General features: G+C 40.4%; 1 protein-coding gene across 6 annotated transcripts in view; it reads right to left on the bottom strand.

The window, feature by feature from the left end:
• Nucleotides 1-23,201, bottom strand: part of TTLL5 (tubulin tyrosine ligase like 5) — a 129,190-nt gene that overhangs the window by 22,756 nt on the left and 83,233 nt on the right. For 4 of the 6 annotated variants that reach the window (XM_059850017.1, XM_059850013.1, XM_059850014.1 and 1 more), the window contains 2 exons: nucleotides 7,868-8,042; nucleotides 524-744 (listed from right to left, as the gene is read on the bottom strand). In XM_059850017.1, coding sequence (XP_059706000.1) covers nucleotides 524-744; nucleotides 7,868-8,042 — 396 coding nt within the window. Of the gene's footprint in view, nucleotides 1-523; nucleotides 745-7,867; nucleotides 8,043-23,201 lie in introns of those variants that run through there. The other 2 variants (XR_009486985.1, XM_059850018.1) reach the window with 2 other exon arrangements.

The following is a 23,201-nucleotide window of genomic DNA, read 5'->3' as shown; positions in this document are numbered from 1 at the left end:
GTTTTGGTTTTTTTGGGTTTTGGGGTTTTTTTTGGCACCCTCTTCTAGATTCTAGCCCCCATCAAAGATTAGACAGAGGGAGTGACTTAAGTGCCTAAACATAGATGTACCTTAATTGGTGCTCTTGAGTTATTTGAGACATCTGCATGGGACTGACAGATACAACACAAGAACTACAGAAGACCTGTAATCATCTGGAAGAGCAGCTGATAATCAGGTGGAATAGTCCTGGGCATTGAAAAAGGCCACGAGCAGCCTGTATTTACATTACTGAATGACAGTTTCTATGTCCTTACCTTTGTATGCTGTTACAGTTACCTTCCATACCCCTATGAAACACACAACTGCAACACAGTGCAATGCTTATTTCAGTATGTACACCTCAGATTATTCTGAGATTTATCCTGGACAGCACAGCCAAAAAGATCTGTCAGAGTCAGATGCAGACAGTTTCTTCTCCAATGCTCATTTTCAGGGGAACCAGTGCCAACTCCCTATAGTGGATGGAAGAGATAAAACTTACTTGGATATCCTCTGGGCTGCAGCCTTTTTAATCACTGCCTGTCTGTGGTTTGTTGGAGGCTTTGGAACCAGCTGAGGAGCTGTACTCTGGGATGGCATCACTTTGTGCAAACTGGCTGCCTTCTGGATACTAGAAGTGGCATTTGATGTCTTGCGGGCATCAGAGCCAGCTGGCATAGATAAAAGACTGGTGCTGGATTGTGAGTAGTTGGCAAAAACAGCCTGGGTAAAAAAAGAAAAAAAAATCTCATAGTAATTGGTGATTACCTCTGTGAACATTGCTGAGAATGCTGATGGAGGTGGGTAACATTTTTGTAAGGGATAATATCTGCCTAGTGAAGGCAACCCCAGGGCTCCAGGGAAAGTCCCACACCTAAAGAGTTCAATTGTTAAGTCAGTGAATTTTAAGCCCTTGGAAACCAGGACTAGCTTGTAGGAAGGCAGACAATCTCACTACTGCCACAGAATTCTACTATTCCAGATAAAAAAACAAGAGGCCCAATCCTCAATCTAATCTTGCAGTGGGCTTCCACCCACAAAGAAGTAAATATTTCAGTACATTGACTTTCTGTATTATCTTGCTACATTATTCTTTATGTGGGAGGTAGGATTGAGGCGCAGTTGTAGGAAAGAGAAAGGTGATGGGGAAGGTGATACAATGCTATTTATTTGGTCTAACTGTATAGGTGCTTGGAATAATAGAAAAGTTCTAGGGTACCTTCTTCTGGAAAAGGAACTTCAACTCCACCATTGACAAAAAGGAAATCCCCAGTAATATGAGGGAACAGAAAATATTTCTATTCCTATAGCATGTGAGAGAGTAAGCATTTTGGAGATGTGACACTGGGAACAAAAGGATCTACATGTCATGAGACACTGGAGAACTGAGCAATGGCCTGGCAAAGCAGGGAGTGAAGAATATTTCCTCTGTGGGAGCTCTGCAGACTGCTAAACTCTCTTCAGAAAGGAGCAACCTGCTGGGAGTTCTGCTTTGTCTTTCCTCGAAGTCAGTCGGACTCCCAGAACAGAGGCAATACCATAACCTTGTAATTTGGCATCTAGAGGTCAGTGATAGGAGATAAAGGGAAGAGCTGAGCCCTCTGTGTGACCCTGGGAGCAGTGCCCTTCACTGAGTTTGTCCTCAGTTTCTCCTTGGGTGGAAAATACACAAAGCCACAGCAAATGGGCTCCAGGCTCCAGAGAAAACCACAGTCTGAGAGCTGGCTGAGTCTCAGCACACAGACAGGAAAAGCCCCTCTCCCCCGCAATTCTCTGGCAAATGGCAGAGCAGTGATGTGTGGGAAGGCGTTTCTGACAGGCAGAGCTCTAGGGAGAGAAGGAAGTGCAGGAGCCAAAACAGGCCTGTTTCCTAACTAGAGCTCACTGACAAGATGCCCTTGGGCTCCCAATCCTTCTTAACCTCTCCCTTCCCTGAAGCTCTACCTTGATTGCAGCTTCCAGATTCTCAATAAGGAAGCTAGTACAAGTGCAGTAGTCTGGAAAATAGCAGTCACACCCCACCTCACCCCAGAAAAACAAACTAAAATGGAACTTGGGACTTAGTCTCTTGCATCTCAGAGCCTGACACGTCGTAGGGTTGGGATGGAGACCCTCAAGTCACTGCACCCACTTCTTATTCAGCAGTGACATTTCACTGTGAAATATTATCCATCTTTCCTATAAGTTATTTTGACATTATGCATTTTTTCTGGAAGTTCTTTTTCTTGTTACCAAAATCACTGAGATCCTGGAGTTCACAACACATACAGTCATAACCCCTTGCCTGTGTTAATATGCACTGGCAAGGAGATCCATGACTCTGAAGAAACAGCAAGCATGGATGCTCTAACAAAGCCTGATCAGCAAAAACTGTGTTGAAACCTGCCTAAAGAAAGGTCATGGATGTTTTTCTTGGGGGTTACAGACTTCCTAAAATGTCTTTGTCTCCACACTGTGCTGAGATTCTGGCTGTCTTCCAGGCAAGGATGGGGAGACTGGAAGCTGACAAGGACCACGGCTTCTGGATTCAGCTACAAAGTATACTGCCCTGCTGTGAAGCCCATGGGGACAGGACAGGAAACCAGGAGAAGCTTCTGTGCAAATAAAGAGGACAGCTGGTGAGAGTAAAGCCTGACCACACAAAGGAAGGGTTGGAAAGTTTTCAGCACATCCAAAACACAGGAGACAGACCTTATCATTCATGATTCTGAAGACTAAGGGTCTAGGGAAAGCAGAAGCCTAGACAAACCCTGACAGATGCAGTCCTGAAGCAGGTAGCATCATACAACTATTGCTGCTTCAAGTGAAAAACTTTCAATTACAGTTCCCAGGCTGGCAGATTTAACTTGATGCTGAGGAAACATTTGCTACCCTAACAAGTCTCTAGGGCTACAAACCTGAAAAATACTAAAAAAGCTATAAGACATTTTAGCTAAAATTTCTGTAAATTATTAGTGAGTTAATTCTTGCGCACAATCTTCTGGGGAGGAGGAACAGTATTAACCCTGTCTTGCCCATGAAGAAAGCACTGACAGAAAGTATTTTTCCCTACATCACAGACTGAAGTAATATTTCCTTGTTTCAACATCTACAGCACCATACACAAAGTATTCCTTGTACAAAAAAAGGAAACGTTTTAATTAGAAAATCTCAATGTGTACACCTTGTCAGTAAGGACAATGAACATCTAAGAGTATTAGTCAGTAGCAGCTAAGTTTGGGCTGTTAGTGATTAAAAGCAGAGGTAGTGTAGTACTTTAAAGAAAAGCAGATATATTAATGATCTTCAAAAACAGAAAGAATGTTTCTGGCACTTACCATCCCTGTATCTAACACCCATCCCTAGCACAGTAATGGAAAAAATGTTGCAAGCAAAAACATGTTCACTGTGTGACCAGAGGAGGTAATGAAGCTCATTTCCTGCAAATCTGTCTTACAGTATCTAATATAAAGCATACCCCAAATTATGCCTCCCTTCATGGGTCTGGGCATTCTTGTGTTGGATTTTGTGCTGTCTAATTAGGAGTAGTCTCATACTGAAGCCATTCCCTTAATGGGAACAGTAGTCGAACCCTCTTCCCAGATATATGGCTCTTCATCTTAATGTAATTTGTATTTCTATCCCACAGTCATTCACATTCAATTGGATCAGCAAATCTGAAAAAGATGAGAGACTCAGCAGTGTATGAGAACTGACAGACAGATGCACATACACATGTATTGCATAAAGATCCGTGCAGCTAGTTCCAAATCCCTGACACTGCAAACTGAGATGTTTATAAGCAATAAACAATAAAGAGGTTCTAAGTTTAAAAAAAAAGCAAACCCAACAAAACACAACCACTTTTAGAAAATCAGTTGTGTCTCAGATAACATTGCAAAAATACAGAGAATTAATAAGCCTTGGAAGACCTTTCCAGTCATATAAATTGTTTAGTGGAAATTATTTTGAACACATACTAATGCATTCAGTTAAATCAGTTTGGATACAACGGTCAGTTGAACTGAAAATTCACAAAGTGGAAATAAAGAGCAGGCTCAAAATGTACTATTAACTACCACAGTGTTAAACTGTACTAAGAAGAGTATCTTGAGGTCTTGAAGAAGAAGCAGCATATGGTATGCATAGACTGTCCTGAACCATGTCCTCTTTGGTAAATTTTTCAGAGCAAGAAAAAAAATATACTTTATTCAGTTGACTTGGTGCCTTCTGTTTTATTTCTCTTGGTACTGCTAGCTCTCTGGGGCAAGGATTGGGCTGTATCATTGTATTGGAAAGACAGTTAATACATCTGGGTGTTACCATAATTCTAATAATAGTGACAGGATCAGAAACATGGGGACAAAATTTCAGCTGGTATAAATCAGCTCCGACTACTACTTTTAGAATGGTTGTTCTGTTTTACTTACACTGAGACTTTGACTCATCAGTATCACAAGACTCAAATAGGAAAAATGGCAGTTAGCACATTTAGTGGGAAAACAATCTGAGGGAGAAAGCTGCAAAACAAGAATGAACAAGAAAAGGAAGGAAGGAAAAGAGATACTGCACATCTGACAGCAGTTCAATATATAACAGTTTAGAAAACAGTTTAATGATGAGGCTGCATTCAAAAACGCCCTATATCCTCAGGCAGCAATAATAAAGTTCTAGGAACACTAAGACTATTATTCACAGTACTCAGCATTTCCAGTCAGATCTAAATAAATGGTAAATATGTCAGAAGGGAATCACAAATATTAAAAAGATAAAAATTTGCTGAACTTCATAAAATGAGGAATATTTCAGAGGACATACAATTTTTAAATGACTGAGAGGAGAATTATTAAGATAAACTCAGCCTGATCTAGAGCATAAAATCTACTTAAACTTGTGATTGAAACTGTGATCACGTAACTGCCCACACAACTCATTAACATGATTCATGTCTTACTTAATATGAGCCTTTTTGATGTAAGCAGGACTGACAGGGATCATTCCATGATACAATTGTACTTCCTTTGTTTTAATTTAGCTTTTTTCCCATGTGAAATGTTTGCATAAAATTTTAAATCCAGTACATGCTAGGCTAAGCAGACAGAACATAGCCACACAAAGAAGGAACCTCCCTAACAGCTAATGGCATCTTTCCAGGACAGGAAACAATTAGAGAATAAACAATGATGGTGTATTAACTGTCTTGCCAACTGCAGCAGTGATAATAACATCTAGGTCATAACATGTCACATGAAGCCTCCTTTAAACATTAAAAATACTGCTATAAGCCTGTTTTGCTTGTCTTTTGGTTTGACTTTGTAAATCCTGTTCCTTGGTTTTACTGATATCAGATTTAAGCTGCTTGTCTCTCCTTTCAAACTCTTCCCTTTCCTATTTTTGTTCACTTTTCTCAAGGTCTGTTACTGTGTCTGTTTCTGGCCCATATCACTCTACCTATTTGTTAGATTCTCATCCATCCAGTTTGGTCCAAGTAATCAAGTACCTATTCTGCAATCAAAGGTCTATTCCTACCATACTACACTATGTGAACTAGCTTCTGCATACATTGAGTAAAAACTGTTTGTTATAATTCCTCTTCCTCCACCCACACAGTATTTGATATTCCACAGATTGTTAAATGCCTGGAGAAATCATCATCATTCTTACATGTCTGGAAAGAGTTCAACCAAGAGTGGGTGCTGCAACAAAGCACACAACAAGTCTTCATGGTAACACACATGATAAGATAGATCTACTGCCTGGTAAATGGAGGGATTCTTATGACACACATACTTGACTAAAAAAGCCCACACTTTCCAGAGCATCCATCTCATCTCCAACATACTGAGCTGGTTAATGTACAGGAGAAGCATTTGCTGCGTTATTAATCATGGTGCTTCTGTTACTTGATCACATATATATAGTCACACATGTAACTAGTCCCTTTGCCAACGACAGAAGACTAGCACCTAGTCATGTTGCATGGTCATGCCACACTCAGGGTACAGCTCAAGATATATTCATTAATAGATGTACTTCAGCCACTGACAAATGGCTAGTCTGCCTTCTAACCATAACAAGAACCTGAACAATCAGATGAAACAGTTTCAGGGATATCCTGCATGCATTCCCCAAAGTAGAGAGATGATGACACTCTTTCAAGTGATAGGCCTTCAGTCCTGGGGGTCGTGTTTCTCCTGCTGAGGGGAGACTGACAAATTTGAATGTAACAGGCAAGACAAAGGATGATGTAGATCTCAATACATGGGAAGGAAGAGAAACAAAACAGCAGGCAATGGGAGATAAGTAGCATAGGTGACACTGACAAGGAAATGTGGTAAAGCCATGTAGGCTAGGATGAACTCTGCCTAAAAGGGGAGGACAAATGAGGGTCAGCATGAAAGGGTGGTGCAGAAGTCAAAGCAGTGTGAATGGGAAGATGTAGGTCAGAGAATGCATAAGCAACAGAAAAGAGAAGACAGTACTTACAAAGGCCAAGTTAAAGGACTAAAGTCTGAGTAGCTAACTAGCAGAAAGGTCAGTGACAGAAAGCTAGAGAGGGTGCAAGGGAAGTGTCATGACTGGCAGGGTGGGCATCAGAGAATTGATGCAACAGTTATTGGAAAAGGAGGGTTGGCTGGCTCCATACAATGTCTTGACAGGAAGTGTCCAAGAGACAATCATTTTAAGATGCTATTTTATTCATGACAGTCTGAAGGCCCCCATGTTCAGCAAGTATTTTTCTTCAATAACATCAAAATCAGCGCAGCCTGAGTCCTGCAGCATGGCAATAGCCTCAACACAGCAACTCCAAAACGCCTGGCTCAGAAAGAGAAAGGAGGGAGAGAAAGGAGGGGGGACGCTGTGGGGGTGAGAGGAGTTTTAACAAAGAATCATTTTAACAGAAACTCCTGAGTAATGGCTTTGCCCCAGGCCAAGAATAACATCAGCTCAATGTCAGCAGTTAGAAGAGGGCTCAGCCAGGCCCCATGGCCAGCTCCAGCCTCCTCCCAGGCAGAGGCCAGTTTATGGCTCTTTCCTGAACTTGTGAGCAGCCACATCTGCCCACCCAGAGCCCAGTGGAGAGAGAAGAAAGAAAGTGAGTGAGAGCAAGAAGACTAGATGAGAGAAGTTGAGGATGGTAACTACATGTCTAAGTAAGGGCCTTGAAAGAAGGAGAGCAAGGAGCAAAAAGCAGAAGGGCCTCTCTTTCAAGATACTCCCAGAAAAGGATTACTCCCAATTTGCCTATAACCTATTCTCAAGGGCCCTGACTAATGACTCATCTGCTTCACAGGAGGGAGATTGGGTGTCCAGACCTCCACGTGTTAGGTCTGCTCATGGGAGTCCAGTCATGCCAGACTGCTAACAAAAAGCTACTTGCTGCTGGAGACCAAGTTGTTTTGAATGAAGGTTTGATCACCCAAAGGCTTCCTTCCTTTTAGCAGGGAAGCATTTTGGACATCACTCAGAATACATCTCTCTCTCTTCATAATAACAAAGTAAGGTAACAAGTGTATAAATTAAGTCATTATAATCTTGAAAGCTTCTCCCAGCAGAATGAAAATGCTGTTCCACCCATAGTGGTCCACCTTTGGCACTTAGGAGTCATCCAGAACATCAATAATACCAGCTCTTTTTCATACGTTCTCCAGCTCTTAAGATGTCAACATAATGGAAGAAGCTACTGGAAACCACAGTATCAAAATGCTATCAAAATCACTGCAGGTAATACTGGTTTTGTTGCAACCCACTTTAAGAGCTACTTCCCTGACAAAATCTCTGCCATCTGTACTGTCCCTGAGTTTGTTTTCACATCTAAGACTCAGTCAGCACTGCTACATCCCAGGCAGGAATTTTTCTTAGTTACCTGTTGCCGTGCTTGGTTTTGCTCCACCAGCTGTCTTGACTGAAGTTTCTGCTGCTGAAGCTGCTGCACAGCAAATTGAAGCTGATAGCTGGGATGTGCCGCAGGACCCCGTGTCACCTTGTAGACGCTGTTCTCCAGCTCTCCTTCCAAGGCAAAATTATGATTCTCTGGAGCCCTGAGGAAAGAAGAGAGACCATGTTTTCACAACTCTGCATATAAGAACTCCTGCCTATAAGGCATTGCTGCTTCAAAGAAATCTCTTAATACTTAGCCAGCTATAAATTTGTATTACATGGCTTTAGCAAGCCAGAACACCTGCTAGAGGGGTCATGTGCCTACTGCCTCCTGCTAAGCACTTTCTTGAATATAGGCTGGGACTATATTACTAGACATTCTCATGAGGAGGAAAAAGGAAAGGAGAATAAAAAGTCTAAACTGGAACATTTCTGTGGCTGATTAGCATTGAAGACAAGCAAAATAGCAGCAGGAAAAAAAGCTGATTCCCATCACAAATGAGATAACTATTTTGATTTGTAGAGGCTTTAATACAGTAACACAAGGCTTACATTAAGCACATACATGCTGCAGTGACAATGGAATAGAAACAGACACGCAGTACAACACCCAGAGAGGATAAAGGACGGTCTGGGTGAGGTTGGAACTAGGATACATACTGACTCCATACAGTTACAATCCAAAAGGCTTGTGGGGGGAATGAGATAGGATCGTTTCTTTCATCCTCAGAGAAATGCCAGCTTTTCTTAGAGGACAAAAGGCCTTCTGCAAAGAGACAGGAGCTCTTGCAGCCCAGGCTTACATGGTAGGAATTCAGCTGTGGCCTGCAACATGATAAGTACCAACAGAAGCTCACTAGCTTGCTTTGAAGTTTGTAAGCCCTGGTGAGAAGGCAGCAACAACACACTTCTACACAAGGCTGAGGGGCTTTGCAGAGAGCAGGTGGCAGACTGACAGGACCACGAGGCGTCCTGAAGAGGCTACAACAACCCAGCAATTCACACATTCTGTGCTCACACCACAGATGTTGTATGGCCCACTGAATCCTGACACTCTAGCTAATATAACCTTCAAGCCTCAAAGCCCAAGCTTCCCAAGTGTCTGTTGATCTCTGACATGTTTCTCTCAGCCACTCCTTCCAAATATTTCCTTTGGATTCCCAGGGCAGGCTTCCCTTGTATTTCACATCTACATCATACATAACAGGGACGTAAAAGATAATTGGTGTCTTTCATGCTACAGTGTGGAGTGTAGGTCATGGTTTTGGCAAAGGAGTTCACTGCAATCTCTTTGCTTCAGGTACCTATCACAACTTACAACCTAGATTCTTTAAACATATCTCAGCTTGCCTTGAATGTGCTGCTCCTTCCCTCAAAAGCCTTGTCATTGCAAACCCTTAAAACATTCAGAAATAAGAGAATTCACTCAAGCACTCTTTTAAGCTATTTATTCAAGTTATATTATTAATTCTAGAAACTAATATCTGTTCCAACTCCGCCCATATCTACCTCCAGCTCAGAACCTGCAATGTATATAATTCATCCTTTGAGCCAAAGAATGCTTAAGAAACTCAGGATTGAGTGATTACTTCTAAAATATAACAGTGAAGACAAAATGGAGGAGATAAAACTGATATAAACGACAACTCCACTAAAACTGGACCTGCCAATAGCCAGATTTTGTGGCACAGAGATAATGTGCAATGACTTCAGTCTGCAGTACTATGTGAGCCACTATCTAAATGGCAACATTTTAGAAACACTTCCCTGATTCTCATTTCTCCTGTTTTGAGGTATCTAGCAAAGGGTTAACTTATGGAATTACAAATACTCAAGTCTGACTTATTAAAAATGCACCAAGATGCTGCCTTTCTCCAATATTTGTCCAATTCAATGAACTCTTAAATTCTCTCACTGGAATTCACTTTTTCAGTTTCAACCAATATACTGGACATAACATTGCCCAAGTAAACTTGGCTTACATTAGCCAGGAAAACACTGTTGGAACTACATTATTAAACCTTTAGGAAGAACTTCATTTAAAAACACCAAACAAAACCACAAACTTAGCTAAGATTTTCTTGTGGCACAATCTTGTACACAACTCCCTGCAGTTCCAATACCTTCTCTCCATATGACACAACAAAACAACACTTTTCTTCTAGACACTATATTGAAAACACTGTTGCTTGCCTAAGCAGATTTTATCCTCCTGGCCTGCAGAACCCTTCTTCTCTTGGCTTCTATGGGTTTTCCTTATTTACAGACAGAAATCAAAGTAAATGCATTACTCTGCATTTATGCATTATGTTGCAAAACAACTTCAACCTTCTATAATATAAACATACAATATCTGACAACAGCAAGCCAGTGTATTTGCCAGTCTTGGGATCACTCTCATAAAGAGATATTTAACCTGCAGTTTTTTGAAGTACCCTCATAACCTGCTATCAAGTGCTGGTATTACATCTAAGGTGATGTTTGCCCTGGTACAGAATAGGCTTAGGATGTGAGACTCAATACACTGCTGCCAGAGACAGGCTCCAGCTCTCAGTCTATTTGCCATGCTCATGGGAATGTGTCACAGAGCATCTCCTATCCTCAGTCTCTGCCTGTTGGATCATCTATTAAAGCATGACAACACTTCTGCATCCTGAAGCAGAAATTAGTTCTGCCTAAGGAAATTACAACCGGTTCAGCACCATAATGAAGGCTGCAAAACAGCTGTAAAGGACCTCACACCTTAATGGATATTAAAGAGTTCACTTGTTAAGAAGACTGTATAAATACCCCAAACTGAATTAAAAGCTTGCTCAAAACTTAGGCTGTTTCAGGCAAAGCCAAAAATAACCAGAAAAAAACCTCCACACCCCTAATGGAAATGAGAATTGTAGAGTCAGTACTCCCAGACCTACTTGTTTTCAACTCAGGATTATTGCTCGAACACTAATGACTGAATATTCATTTCTTCACATCTACAGACAACAGATTTAGGCACAGATGCACACACATGCAAATGGGAAATAGAAATTCCTGACTGTGCCACCAGAAAAGATTTGGTTTCATTCTGTCAGCCAGGCTGGTTGTGAGCAATCTTCTCACAGCTTGCTCAGAATTATTTATGAGTTGCTTAGTTTAGAGACCTGGCCAGGATTCAGGCCTTCACTATGCACAGGAAATCTCAGCCTTTGGCATTATGGCCCATCCTTTGTAAGCAAGATTCTGTCCTTCCAGCAGCTCTTCAGGCTACTCAGTGTTTTTGGCAAGAAACCCACTGTGTTCCTTTCTTTCAAATGTAGTTTTCATAAAGGCTGGGCCAGAATTCTCTCTTCCAAATCACTGACAGCATAAAACCTCTCTGTTGCAGTTTTTTGTACCACAAAAGATACAGGTTTGCTTCTGAGACCATTTTCAACAAATCTCCATGTGATTATGTTTGGGATCCAGTCCAAAAGTGCTTGAACACCATACATTCATCTCCAGGTTTTCTGGTTCCAAACTCCCTGTCTACTCTAGTTCCCTTTTCCAATCTATTGGCCCTTTTCTGATGTAAGCAGCCTTTATACAATCAACTACTTACACCTGTACTAGAAATTAATGTTCATGTACTAAAATACTAATAAAACGTCCAGTTTTATTAGTATTTTAAATCGAGTCTCCATACAGAAGGGATGTGAGTATCAGCTCTTAAAAGAAAGGGGAGAGCTGGCCTCTGTTTCCATTTCAAAATAATTTGAAGACAATTCCAAGGACTGAAGTTATAGACAAGATCAGATCCCAGAACACCAGTCTCTGAGGATCTCATAGTTACAAAGAACTATAGGACAACCAGCAAGTCTGTACTAAAAGAATGACACATCAGGCTTACATTTATATTTCAGCTGAAGCCTTCTTCCAATGGCACAGCTGGGCACTTGCTTGATACCAATTCCTGTGCAGCAGGCAACAATACCAATTCATGAAGTACACTGGTGTTCTCCATATATCACTCACTAAGCAGGCACTTTTGAAATACTTGAAAAGTGTCTACATCCCATTGAAAGGCAGTGCAAACTAGGCTCAAATTATTCTGTAAATTAAACTTCAGCATTTATGAAGAATTTTCCTCTGTTTAACCCTGCTTAGTTTGTGAGAACTGATAGGATCACAGCAGAAATCATTATTTCTGGAGGTTTAGCAAACTGAGAAAAATATTACTTTCCTACTAAACAAGGAAACAAGCTGACAACAAAACTACTTTGCATCCTTTTCTGTAAAGACTGGAGCTATGGAGGAACAAGAGCCATTGCTGGCAATAAGGGAACCCAGTCCATTTATAAATCAGTGTCCCCACCTTGCCATAAAATGCAAGACAACCTTGGGGCAGCAGTTTCCTTCCCACAGGGCATTCAGATGCTATGACAAGTCTAGGAAATTTTCAGTACAAATCCTTGGTGAGCACCAGCTGCTAGAAAGTAGCTGGCATAGTAACTAATGATTTTGTCTAGTGTGGCAGCTCCCAGCATCCTGCTGACTTATGTTCAGGCATTCAGAAAAACATAGAACATTTTCTTTGGCACACTATGTGCTTCTTCCATCCCTAACAATAGGTCCTAGATTGGGGCTGGCTACAGAGCAATGATAAACAGAGTGGGATGAAGCCCAGGACGCTGGGGTCCTGGCTGCGATGCAGGAGAGTTTTGGGCCTCTCACTAGCCTTGAGGCCTTTCTTTGTCTTTCTTCCTTTTTCTTTCCCCTCAGCTTCAAAAGCAATAAATTAAAAACTGAAAAACAGAGCAACAAGAGAATGGTTCGCTCCTGGCCTCTGCTGTTATCAGGAGTGTCTATGAAAGAATGACTTTGGTGCAGTTTGGTCAGAGTCTACATTTTAGCAAGGACTGTGTAGCTCTGTTTGCTGGAACATGCAAGCCTGTAAAAATCTCCTGCTTTGTAACATTGCATGAGCTATCTTACAAAGGTAAAGAAAAACAGTTTCACAACACACCAGAGGCGAATAAAGCATTTTGAATATTTCTGTAAGAGCTAAGCCTGGGATTTTGGAGATCTGAGGCACTGGGAGCTGTCCAGAACTCCCCATGGTACGGGTACTTGAAGACAGGGAAAGGGCAGGAAGCAGATGGCCTATATAAAATGAGGATGCCATCACCTGACCTGCAATCTACTTTTGTGGTTGTCAAAATAAGCTAAGGAAAAGCTTCTAAAGTTAATGAGAGGCTTGTTGAAGCTGCATTGGCATAAGAAACCTGAAGAACTGTATTTTGGGTTCAAATCCAGTTCAAAGTGAAAAGTACAGTCTCCCATGGTAGACATGGTGCAGAGATGCAGGAGAGTTTCTATCACAGACCACCAATCAAACTTTACTCTATTATTGACAAGGCATCATGAAATCGTTTCAGCCTTAGTTCTTCAGCCCTTTTCCCAGTAGCTCAAGCTACTTTTACTTCCAGAAGGGGCTCTTACCATCATTATATTTGTGTCATGAGAAAACAGAAGATGTATAATATTTATGTGCAAAACCTTAGGACTGAGTTGGTTCACGCAAAAAAACCAAAAAGTTTTGTGCATTTAACTGCAATTTCCAAATCCATTCACAGGTTAACTCTAAGAGCTACCAGAGGCAGAGTTCAAGCATCCAGAACATTTTAATATGCATAATACCTAGCAAATTCCAAGAATCCCCCTCTGCTATTCTCGCAATTCCCCCTTTCAGCTGAGAGAACTGATATTGTTGTAAGAATTTTACTCAGAAACAAACACGTGAGTAAAGGCATCCAGCTTATCTCCTTGTGATGCAGGACCAACACATTTCAGTGGCTGTAGGAGTCCATGTGTCACACTCAGCTGCACAACTCCACAAGCAGGTACGTATTCAGCGTCAAGAGTTCCCCCAACATTCCCAATTAAACTTACATTTTCACTGTTTTATTATACGACATTCCTCTTATTTCAGGACTAAGCCTTCACTACTAGAACTATGCATGCCTCTTTTGAGCTCAGCCAGCCTTGGCACACTTAGCTCTCTTCTTTTTCCTCAACTCAGTCCCTTCTGGCCTTGATTGCACATTGTTTTTCCGTGAACTTTTTCCACTTTATTATTCCAGATGTGCATGCACAATAGCTATATATGGACAGCCCACTGCCTTCTTGCTCTTCACTTTTTTCTACAAGTACTATCAAAGTCCACAGGCTTCCTTCTTTTCTGGTATACATTGCTGGATAATTTATTTCCTGGTCCCTAGCTTCTGAAAATTATTCTTGCTGTTTCCTCACCATTGATAAACCTGGGTTTTGGAACCTCAGTATTTTCTTATAACAAAGGCAGTGGAGATTGGGAATTAAGTGCCTTTTACATCCTAGGTCTCCAAATACACAAAAGGTCATGAGTGCTAAGGGTCTAACCTGCTAGGTTAGAAATTAGGTGCATCATAACAGCCTTCTGATAGTCTAGGAGGGAAAGGGCAGAATGAGATTATGGAGCACTGGATAACCTCTTCAGGAAAGGCCCGGCCTAACCTATCTCAGCTACTCCTGGATTTAGCTGGTATTATCAATCAGAAGCCCTAAACATGCCAGTCTCAGCAAATTAAATCAAATCTTTACCCTCCAGTGGAGATGATTTTTGTCCTTGGTTTCATGTCTGTTAAAAAATACTGTCAGTTTCTCTGATCTGGGGAATACTTGGCAGGTAAACAACACTTTTGTTTTTCCTCCTCTTTACACACTGCAGCTCTGAAATTCACTAGCAGAAAAGCTGAATCAAGAAAGGCTGAATCAGCTGACTACAAAGTTCAGTGTCTTCATCCCATTGTGGCTCATCAGGTCACTGGAAAGGTAACAAAGGTAACTGAGCAGATCTCCTCCAAGTGAGACTAACAAAATCACAAGCCTTTCTACCCTCAGTAAGTGCAAACACAGGGTTGAGCTTTACTGAGTGGGAGGCTCTTCTGGCTTCATGTTTCTTGCATGCATTTCCACACCTGCAAACACAATTAGAGCCTCCAAAAATATTTTAACAGCAAGGCATATGTACAGTAAGACTAAAATAGAAACCTGGTATCATTTTGCTATCATAAGGAAGTTTTGGGGAGGATTACCTGCTTAACTCTGACATGCAACAGCCTTAACTGTGTTGCGTGGTCCCACACACCCTACTCCCAATTTTAAAGTATTAATTAAGGAAGTTCAGACAAAGCAGGGTGGACCCAATTAATTTACCTCACTGTAATGTCTGGATCTGTTTTTATTAGGTTAAGTCATTCAGACTAAAAACATGTGTTGGGTGCCATCTTAAATTTGATCACTTATCCTAATCCTGGCAGAGTTTCTGGTGTGAATATACACACTTCATAGAATCCAAAGTACCAAAAAATTAAATGCAGTATTGCACCACTTAGAGATGGGAAAGGTACTCCTCACTGAGGAGGTTCCACTGTAAAAGGCTAGCATGAATCAAGTGGACCAGCCTTATGAAGATGAGTTGTAATGACATTCTTCTACTTTCTCTCTTTCACTGTAGACAAGTTCATTGAAAACCAAACTGAAAAAGACTTACAGGCTCTATTTATTTCTAGACAGAAAGCTTTTTTTAGTGCTTTATATAAGCAGATTTTGCATTTTACAGGTGGATAGCAGAAGTAGCACACAAGGATGAAAACAATAAATGGGCACCGTTATCTGTCTAGAATATGCTTTTGACTGAATTAAAGTCACTAATCTCTCCTGAAAACCCATACTCCTTACCTCTCTCTAGAGAGGCAGGGGTTAAATCAGGACCACTAATTAGCCCTGCACCCCCTAATGCCTTTGAAAAGCCACTCACAGAGTTTACAGGGAAAGAGTGAGACTTGCTGCTGTCCTAGCCAACATTTGGTTCTTATTACAGTGAATAAATCTCCCCCTCCTCCTTTTCTTTTCTTACCCCCTTTTTATATTAAAAGTCCATCAAACACATTTTTTTCCCTTTCATATTTTCCATTAAGCTTTCTCCTGCATAAGCTTTCCCGGAGTGTGGTGCTCTTTGCTATATGTGCTCAAGCAGCAGCTGCAAGATCCAAGTGAGTAAGAAAAAGGAGAATGAAGAAAGCAGCTCAGGCTCCTCTTTCAATCCCAAGAGGCAAGTGAAAAGTTACAATTGGGCTAAACTGGTGAAATCTAGAGCACTTGAGAAGAATAAACAAACAAACAAAAAACAGGCTGTTGAGTTTTGCAGGGTTAGGATTCATAAGATGGGGAAGAGTACTCAAAGCCCTGCCCCTGCCCAGAGCTAAATGTCCCAGCCACATCAGTATCCCAAAAGACATAGCACAGGATGGTGTTACACTAGAGGGCCTTAAGGATTCCTTAGGGTTGTGCTGTCTACATATCAATCCACTTGAGGCCCAAACAAATTTTTAGTGCCATATGACCAAGTAGTAGAGACATCTCATGCACTTCACTTTGGCAATTTTGTTGTCTCACTATTAAATACCTAGAATACTGAAACCTCTAAAGAGCACATCAAGCCTCTAGATTTCACAGAATTTGCACTGAAATTAATTAAAGTAACTAACTTGGCTTGACATCTAGTACAACTACCACCTTGTTATGTGGTAGATGAAGACTCTTATGAGTGTCTCTTAGAGAAGATTTGATAAATCTGGCAGCTTAGATGGTCTGTCTATGGGGACAATGCAGTTGAAGCATACAGTTGCCTGACATCATGACTGTACATTTCAATAATTATAGCCAGATAAAAAAACTTCACAAAAGAAGCAATACTCTACATTTATAATCTACATACCTAAAGGGAAGGCTAGAATCTGTTCTGCCCTTCCTGAGCAAACATCTACAAATTCATCTAACTGGGGATTGTGGATGTGGAAAGTGTCACCAGAAAGCCAGCTGGCCACAGTTATCTTAATATAAACATTCCAAGTAAAAGAGGTAGAGAAACAGCATGGCACCAGTAAGATGCATCTGCTATGCTACCATTCAGTAACACAACTGAAGCTGTATAATATCTAGCTGCCGAAATAAAGTAAATGAAGACAAAAGATACAAAACTGAAGGTCACTTCTCTGGGTCCTTGCTGTGAGGCTAGAGGCTTGTGGTTAAGCCTCTTGTTTCTGAATAATTTCCCAAGCACTGATACAAGGGCAAAGTAAAGGTCCTAAAGAGACTTCTACCCTTAAACAACTGAATTTTATCAACCTATATCCAATGTAATGAAGCTGAGTTAGTTTCCCAATAAAAAGATAGATAGCACAGTCCCCCTAAGCTTGACAATACTCACATGCTGGCCAAAGTGGTGCCTCTAGCATTCTTATCTGCCCAGGGTTAGAAACCCAATTCTATATGTATACATAGTTTCTGCTTTCCTTATCCCTCAAGGGGATTTCTCTAATGTAACAAGGTATAACACAAAAAAGACTGTATCTGAGAGTGATCCCACCTGTTAAATTTTTTTCCTCCTCAGGCTCCTTTTGCAGTTCATTTATGCTGGAGCTAAGGGAGAATTCTTTTACTTCTGCCTCCTGTACAAAGATTGACTCACCTGCCCTGGCTCCCTGAACATTTAACAATGGACTAGAGGAGGAAGTGACTATGTCTGTGACAGCACACACCTCCTAAAGTCTGTAACAAAGATATGTAAAATATAATCAGGCAATGTTGGTGGAAAATGCTCAGATACACAGAGATTCTAGCATGGGTTGTTATCTATTGAAGAAGCTGGCTCAGTGACTGTATATACTGCAGAGGCAAGACCATCCTATCCCACACATTGCAGGAAATTACAGAATTTAAATAAATAAGACTACTTATACAGAGACCACAGATGGATACCATCATGATATAGACATCAGCCATCCTAAGAGCAGCACGGCACACTGACAGCAACACCAGAGGTGAGATGCTAGTTGTTTCACAGCTTTTTTTTTTTTTTTTTTTTTTTTTAATCACTGCAAGCCTCATTGATGGCCACAAAGCACTGTATTTGTATTGTAAAAAGTAAGTGCTATTCTTCCCTCACTCCACCCAAAGTCCTTAGAGGAAATGGATGACACTTCACAAAAGTGTTTATTATTTCAACCAAGACAGCACAAATTCCTAGCAATAATTTTCTCAGGCTAAAAGTGACAGAAGTTTTCCAGGTCTGTAGTGCTCCTTCTGAGAATCCTCAAGAGACACCCTACTTGAAGGAAACTACTTTTCAGAAAAGAGCAAATATGTTGTGTTTTGTTGATAGCTAAAATGCAGCCTAAGAAAAAACTTCATAATGGAATGGTAGGTTCCATTTTGATTTAGGTGTTAGGGATTTTTACTATGGGAAGAGAAAAAAATTAGAAATTCTATAGCCAGCACCAGAACAAAGACAAAAAACCAGTAGTGACATTTCCTTCCCAAAACTTCTGTACATCTGTCCCCCTTTATCGCCTGGGTGATGATGTACCAGAATTGTATTATAAAGAACTGCAAGAAAATACTAGAAAGGCTTATATATATTTATACAGCCTTACCTGGAAAAACTAGTACTGCAGAGCAAGAATCTCCCCGGGTTTTTTTGACTCTGTCCTCCAGAGATAAATACCACAGAAGTGTATTGCCTTGCCAAAAGAGACCATTCCAGTTTACCACAATTTTGGCCTCTTTGTTTTAAACTACACAGAATACAGTCCCCCTTCCCTTCCTACAATTGGAATCTATCAGCCTCTTTACCTGAAAACAGAGCTCGGCCTCCAGCATTTCCAGTAAACCAATATTTCAAAAAGCAAAATCAGAGAGGAGTTCACATTACCACAAAGAAGTTCAATATTAACAGAATAAATTGAGTTACAGCATCTTACTTCTGGCAGTGAAGAGTTAAGTGAGTAAAGGGGAAATTCCCAGTGAACTGCCTTCAGCAGATATAGCAGAGTGTTGTCTGTTCCTGCTTTAACAGAGGCTTTAACAAGGCTTAATGAAGCCTTGTTTTAGCCACCACATTTCTCTGTCTCCCTCAATCCTTACTGGAAAGATGATCCAGTCCCTCTAGACTAAGCAAGGAATTCTGGTGCACTATACATGTACATCTCCCCCTATTTTATGTGGCCTTTACAGAACAAAAGACTAAAATTACTACCATTATTTCAGAAGCAGACATAAAATAGAAGAGGTGAGGAAGAAGCAGTCAGAAAGACAAAGAAAGCTGAAGTGAAATGAATTTCTTACTCTAACAGGCTCAATTAAGTCCAAGGTACTCACTGGCATGAGACACAAGGTACTATAACTCCAAGTGTAAAATATAACAAAGCAACACTGTTGGTAATGCCCACACTCTTGGTTTATTTTATTTTCTTCTCTCCATTCTGGCAGTGTAAAGAAGAATACAACGCCTGAAGGCAGGGGCACAAGTGCTGCACAGGGCTGAAGCACTATATCTAGCAGCTGCTAAAACAGAACATCAAAGTCTCAGCTCCCTTTGAAAACCCATCAGGCAAGAACTACTCCTCCCATTCAACTTCTTTAGTAGCTGGTACACTAACCACTTCAGTGTGTTTGGCAATTCTACAACCACTTCCAAAACAGGTGGCACAGTGGAAAATCATGGGAGAGCCCCAAATCATTCAATTACCTCCTTCTCCCCAGCGGTCAGCAACACACGTGCTGACCAAGAAGGCCAGCTGACAGAAAACAATTAAGCATTGAGAACAGGAGAGTTGTAATTAAATCTCTCAAACTACAGAAAAGGCTCAGGCTTATCTTGGTAAACTGGGTCAACAAAATCTTTCTCCAGGAAACTGATACATCTGATGACAGACAAAGTCTGTCATTAGAGGAAGATGAGTAAAAGGATGTTAAGATAATTATATTGTATAGTACCACAAGATGAGACAACACATTTTAAAATGCAGTTCCCAGACTTGTCCCGTATTCATTGAAAGATCCCTCTCTGTCAGATTCTGTCTGCAGAACACGTTCGAGTTGCACAAAACTTACTTGATCACCTACTGCCTAAAGTATTTTCCATGAGATTTCTGTCTCTACTTACAACTGTAAGATAGGAGGTAGAGACTGTAAGCACTAGTTTTGTTCACAACACTTAAAAAAAAAGTTTTCTAATTATCTTCATTTGACCAGGCACCTGTGTTTGTGACGTTTTCTCCTCCAGCATGGACAGAAAAGTCCATGATGCTAGTTGTGCCAGCTCTGCTGGTCATCCCAACTGCATAATATATCCATCTTTTCCACTTGGGGATTGAGAATAGGCATCTAGGAGTGGTGCTGTTTCCTTAGAGATACAATTTTGCTGGATTCATTAATGACAGATTTTGGGTAAGCCTTTCAATTGATAGGTCTTTTTGGACTCCATATGGGGTTTGAATATTTCTACTGACTCTGAAAACCAAAAGCCAAGAGTAGGTATCTTCAGAGGAAGTGCAATAGCTTTCATTTTTGGAATTTGTGGTTAAACATGAAAAAAGTTATGCAATCCCATATTCCATTTCAACCCAATCCCTTTTTCTACAGCCAAAATGAAATTGCTTCCTACGAGTACAGGGAAAATTGTATAATTACTCAGAAGCTCCAAGACTCAGGAACACAGATGGGAACCATGGAATCTCCACCCCAGGAATTCCACCAAGTGACTGCATGTAATTCTGAGCACGAAAACAAAGATGCAGATATTAATCCCTTATAAGGGCAGGCTAAAATACCCTAGCCACTCATGGAACAATGTCCTTTCAAGACTTCCCTCCTATCATAGATAAGACACATCAAGCAAGGAAAATAACAACAGTGTCCATCAAGAAATCTCCATTACATGCTGCTTCTTCATACTTGATGCCTTTCTTGATGTTTCAGCAAATGTTCCAAATAGAACAAACTCAAAGGCCATAACTGGTACATTTCAGAGAGAATTCATCTGCCGTACAGGTAGATAAGAATCCAAACATGGCCTCCAGAAGGCTTGAGGTGAACACAGAAAGACTTGCAAAGATGTTACCCTTCATGTTCAGTACTGTGTTTAAGGTTCTAGAGACCAGTTGCAGTTTAAGACCGTAAGCAAGCCCTCACATAAAGGTAACAGTGTTAGAAAAAACCTGAAAGTCAATGACAGGAGTAGTCGGTACCTGTTTTGCTACCAAACAATACACACCATAAACACCAGAGTGGGATTTTGACAAACTATACACAAACAACTATGCCTTGTGTAGCAACAAGCACAACAATTCACAATTCATAGTGTTACATGATACCAGGAGAGTTTAGGTAATTTCAGAGAGAAACATGCAAACAGCAAAACACCCAGAACAACAGTTCTTTTCCCTTTCACAGAAATACTTCTCTGTAATGTCTACACTCGTATTGAGGACTTGCAATTCTTTAGAGAACACAAAATGTTAACTTCTTTTTTTTCTATTTAGAAAATATCAGTAAAGAAAACCTCTGCAATACATGAACCATAGTCTGTCCCCTACACCACAAAACAGCCTAGAAATTGATCTATATATTTTGTTCTCTTTATAGTGGAGGATACTTTCATATTTAAATCATTCACATTATTATCAGCAGCAGGAAAGTGGGATTTCAGAAACAAATGAAAACACCACTCTGACCTTTGAGAAAAGCAAAATGAGTTATGCAAACAACGTCCTGAACAGAAAAACAAAATATTTAAATGACTAAAGATGGATTGGATCCAAGTTTCTTTAAATATACCAGAAAAATCCAACTGTTAAAGCTGGGTTTTCAAAATTATTTTAAATAATACTTTTAAATGTATTATATGTGCTTACTTGTAGAAACTAAAATAAAAAATTAGGATATTTGTGAACTTTGATAAGAGAGAAGTTATTATTCCCATTGATTTTTTAGCAAAACTAATTCCACATTAAAACACAGCTCCTCCTTGAGGTTTTTCAGCTTTGAAGAAAGATAAGCAAATTGTCAATACACAAAGTCAAACTCTATGAAAGACAGCTGTTCCAAAAAATCTTAATTGGCAACCTTTGTTGGAATTGTTCCTATGGGATAACTCTAAACTTCCTTGATTTTCTGGTAAAGAATTTTGAAAACAGAAGGCTAAGGGGATCACTGATAGTAGAAATCCAAATCTCACTCTCCTGGAGAATATCCTGGAGATATTATACACAGTTCCTTACTGGAAAGGAATGTGTTCCTCAAGACTGAATCTTAAGAACAGCAAAGTCGATGAAGAATCATTTTTGGGGCTGAGTTTTTGTGCCTGTGCTTAAATCTCTCACAGGCACTGCTAGATTCAATGATTTCTTCACAAAAGATGAGATTCTATTCTCTGTCATGTTGACTGCCTGAATCAGAAAGCCTTTAATTGTCACTCAAATTATGATCCATCCAGAGATATTTACAGAGAAGCCAGAATCTTTAGCATTGTGAGACTGTCAAAGAATCACACCCAAGTGTCTTGTGGAGCTGAGATCAGAAATTTACTGAACAGAACATTCTAACAAGTTTTTTCACACTTTTTCTAGCACCACAGCTTGAGAAGTTTTAGGAAACGGTAATGGGAAGCATAAGTCACTTCACTAAGGAATACATTGTCTTTAATAAGTAATGAAAAATTCTCATTTGAAATTCACAATTTGACTGTGAAAAGTTTTTCTGAACTAAGTACCAGTACCAAGAAACAAAATTCCTAAACTTACTCAATTTCAAGTCTCTGCATCTTCAATTTATCAAAATGCTAAATGAAGATAAGCTGACACCTCTTTACCCATCAGCATCTTTATCCCCATACCAAAAAATAAACAGATGGTCCCGACTTGAGATTTCCTCCTCCTTTTTAGATAGTCGACCAAACATGAAAATTTTCTCAGCTGAATTTTGAGAAAACTCAAATTTCCAGCACTGAAGACATTCATGACCCAACTTGGCTACATTCTTCACAGAGAAGATTCTAATTTTTTTTTTCCAGCAGCAAGCAAATAAAGAAATCTTTATGCATACAAAAAGTTTGGACCAAGAAAGTCAAAGCCCTTTTGCTTTAAAGAATGAATCTTGCCCAGGCAAAGTATCCCTGACAGACAGCTGCCAATAGCAGCACTGCCAGATCTTCTTTGACTAACTTTTCAGTTAAGTCCCATGTGCCAGAGAGCAGAAAAAGAGAAAAGGGAGCGGAAGACATGTACTGAGCCAGACAAAATCTGAAATTCAAGCAAAGAAGCCAAGCAACACAGAATCACAGAATGGCCTGAGTTGGAAGGGACCCACAAGGATCACTGACATCCAACTCCTGGCTGTGCACAGGACACCCCAAGAGTAACACTGTGTGCCCAAGAGTATTGTTCAAACACTCTGGCGGGCTCCCCACTTCCCTGGGG

This window comes from Haemorhous mexicanus, chromosome 6 (genome assembly GCF_027477595.1).
Source record: "Haemorhous mexicanus isolate bHaeMex1 chromosome 6, bHaeMex1.pri, whole genome shotgun sequence".
Classification (NCBI taxonomy): Eukaryota; Metazoa; Chordata; class Aves; order Passeriformes; family Fringillidae; genus Haemorhous; species Haemorhous mexicanus.
Note: the sequence above shows the minus strand (reverse complement) of the source record. Positions and strands in the feature narration are given on the sequence as shown.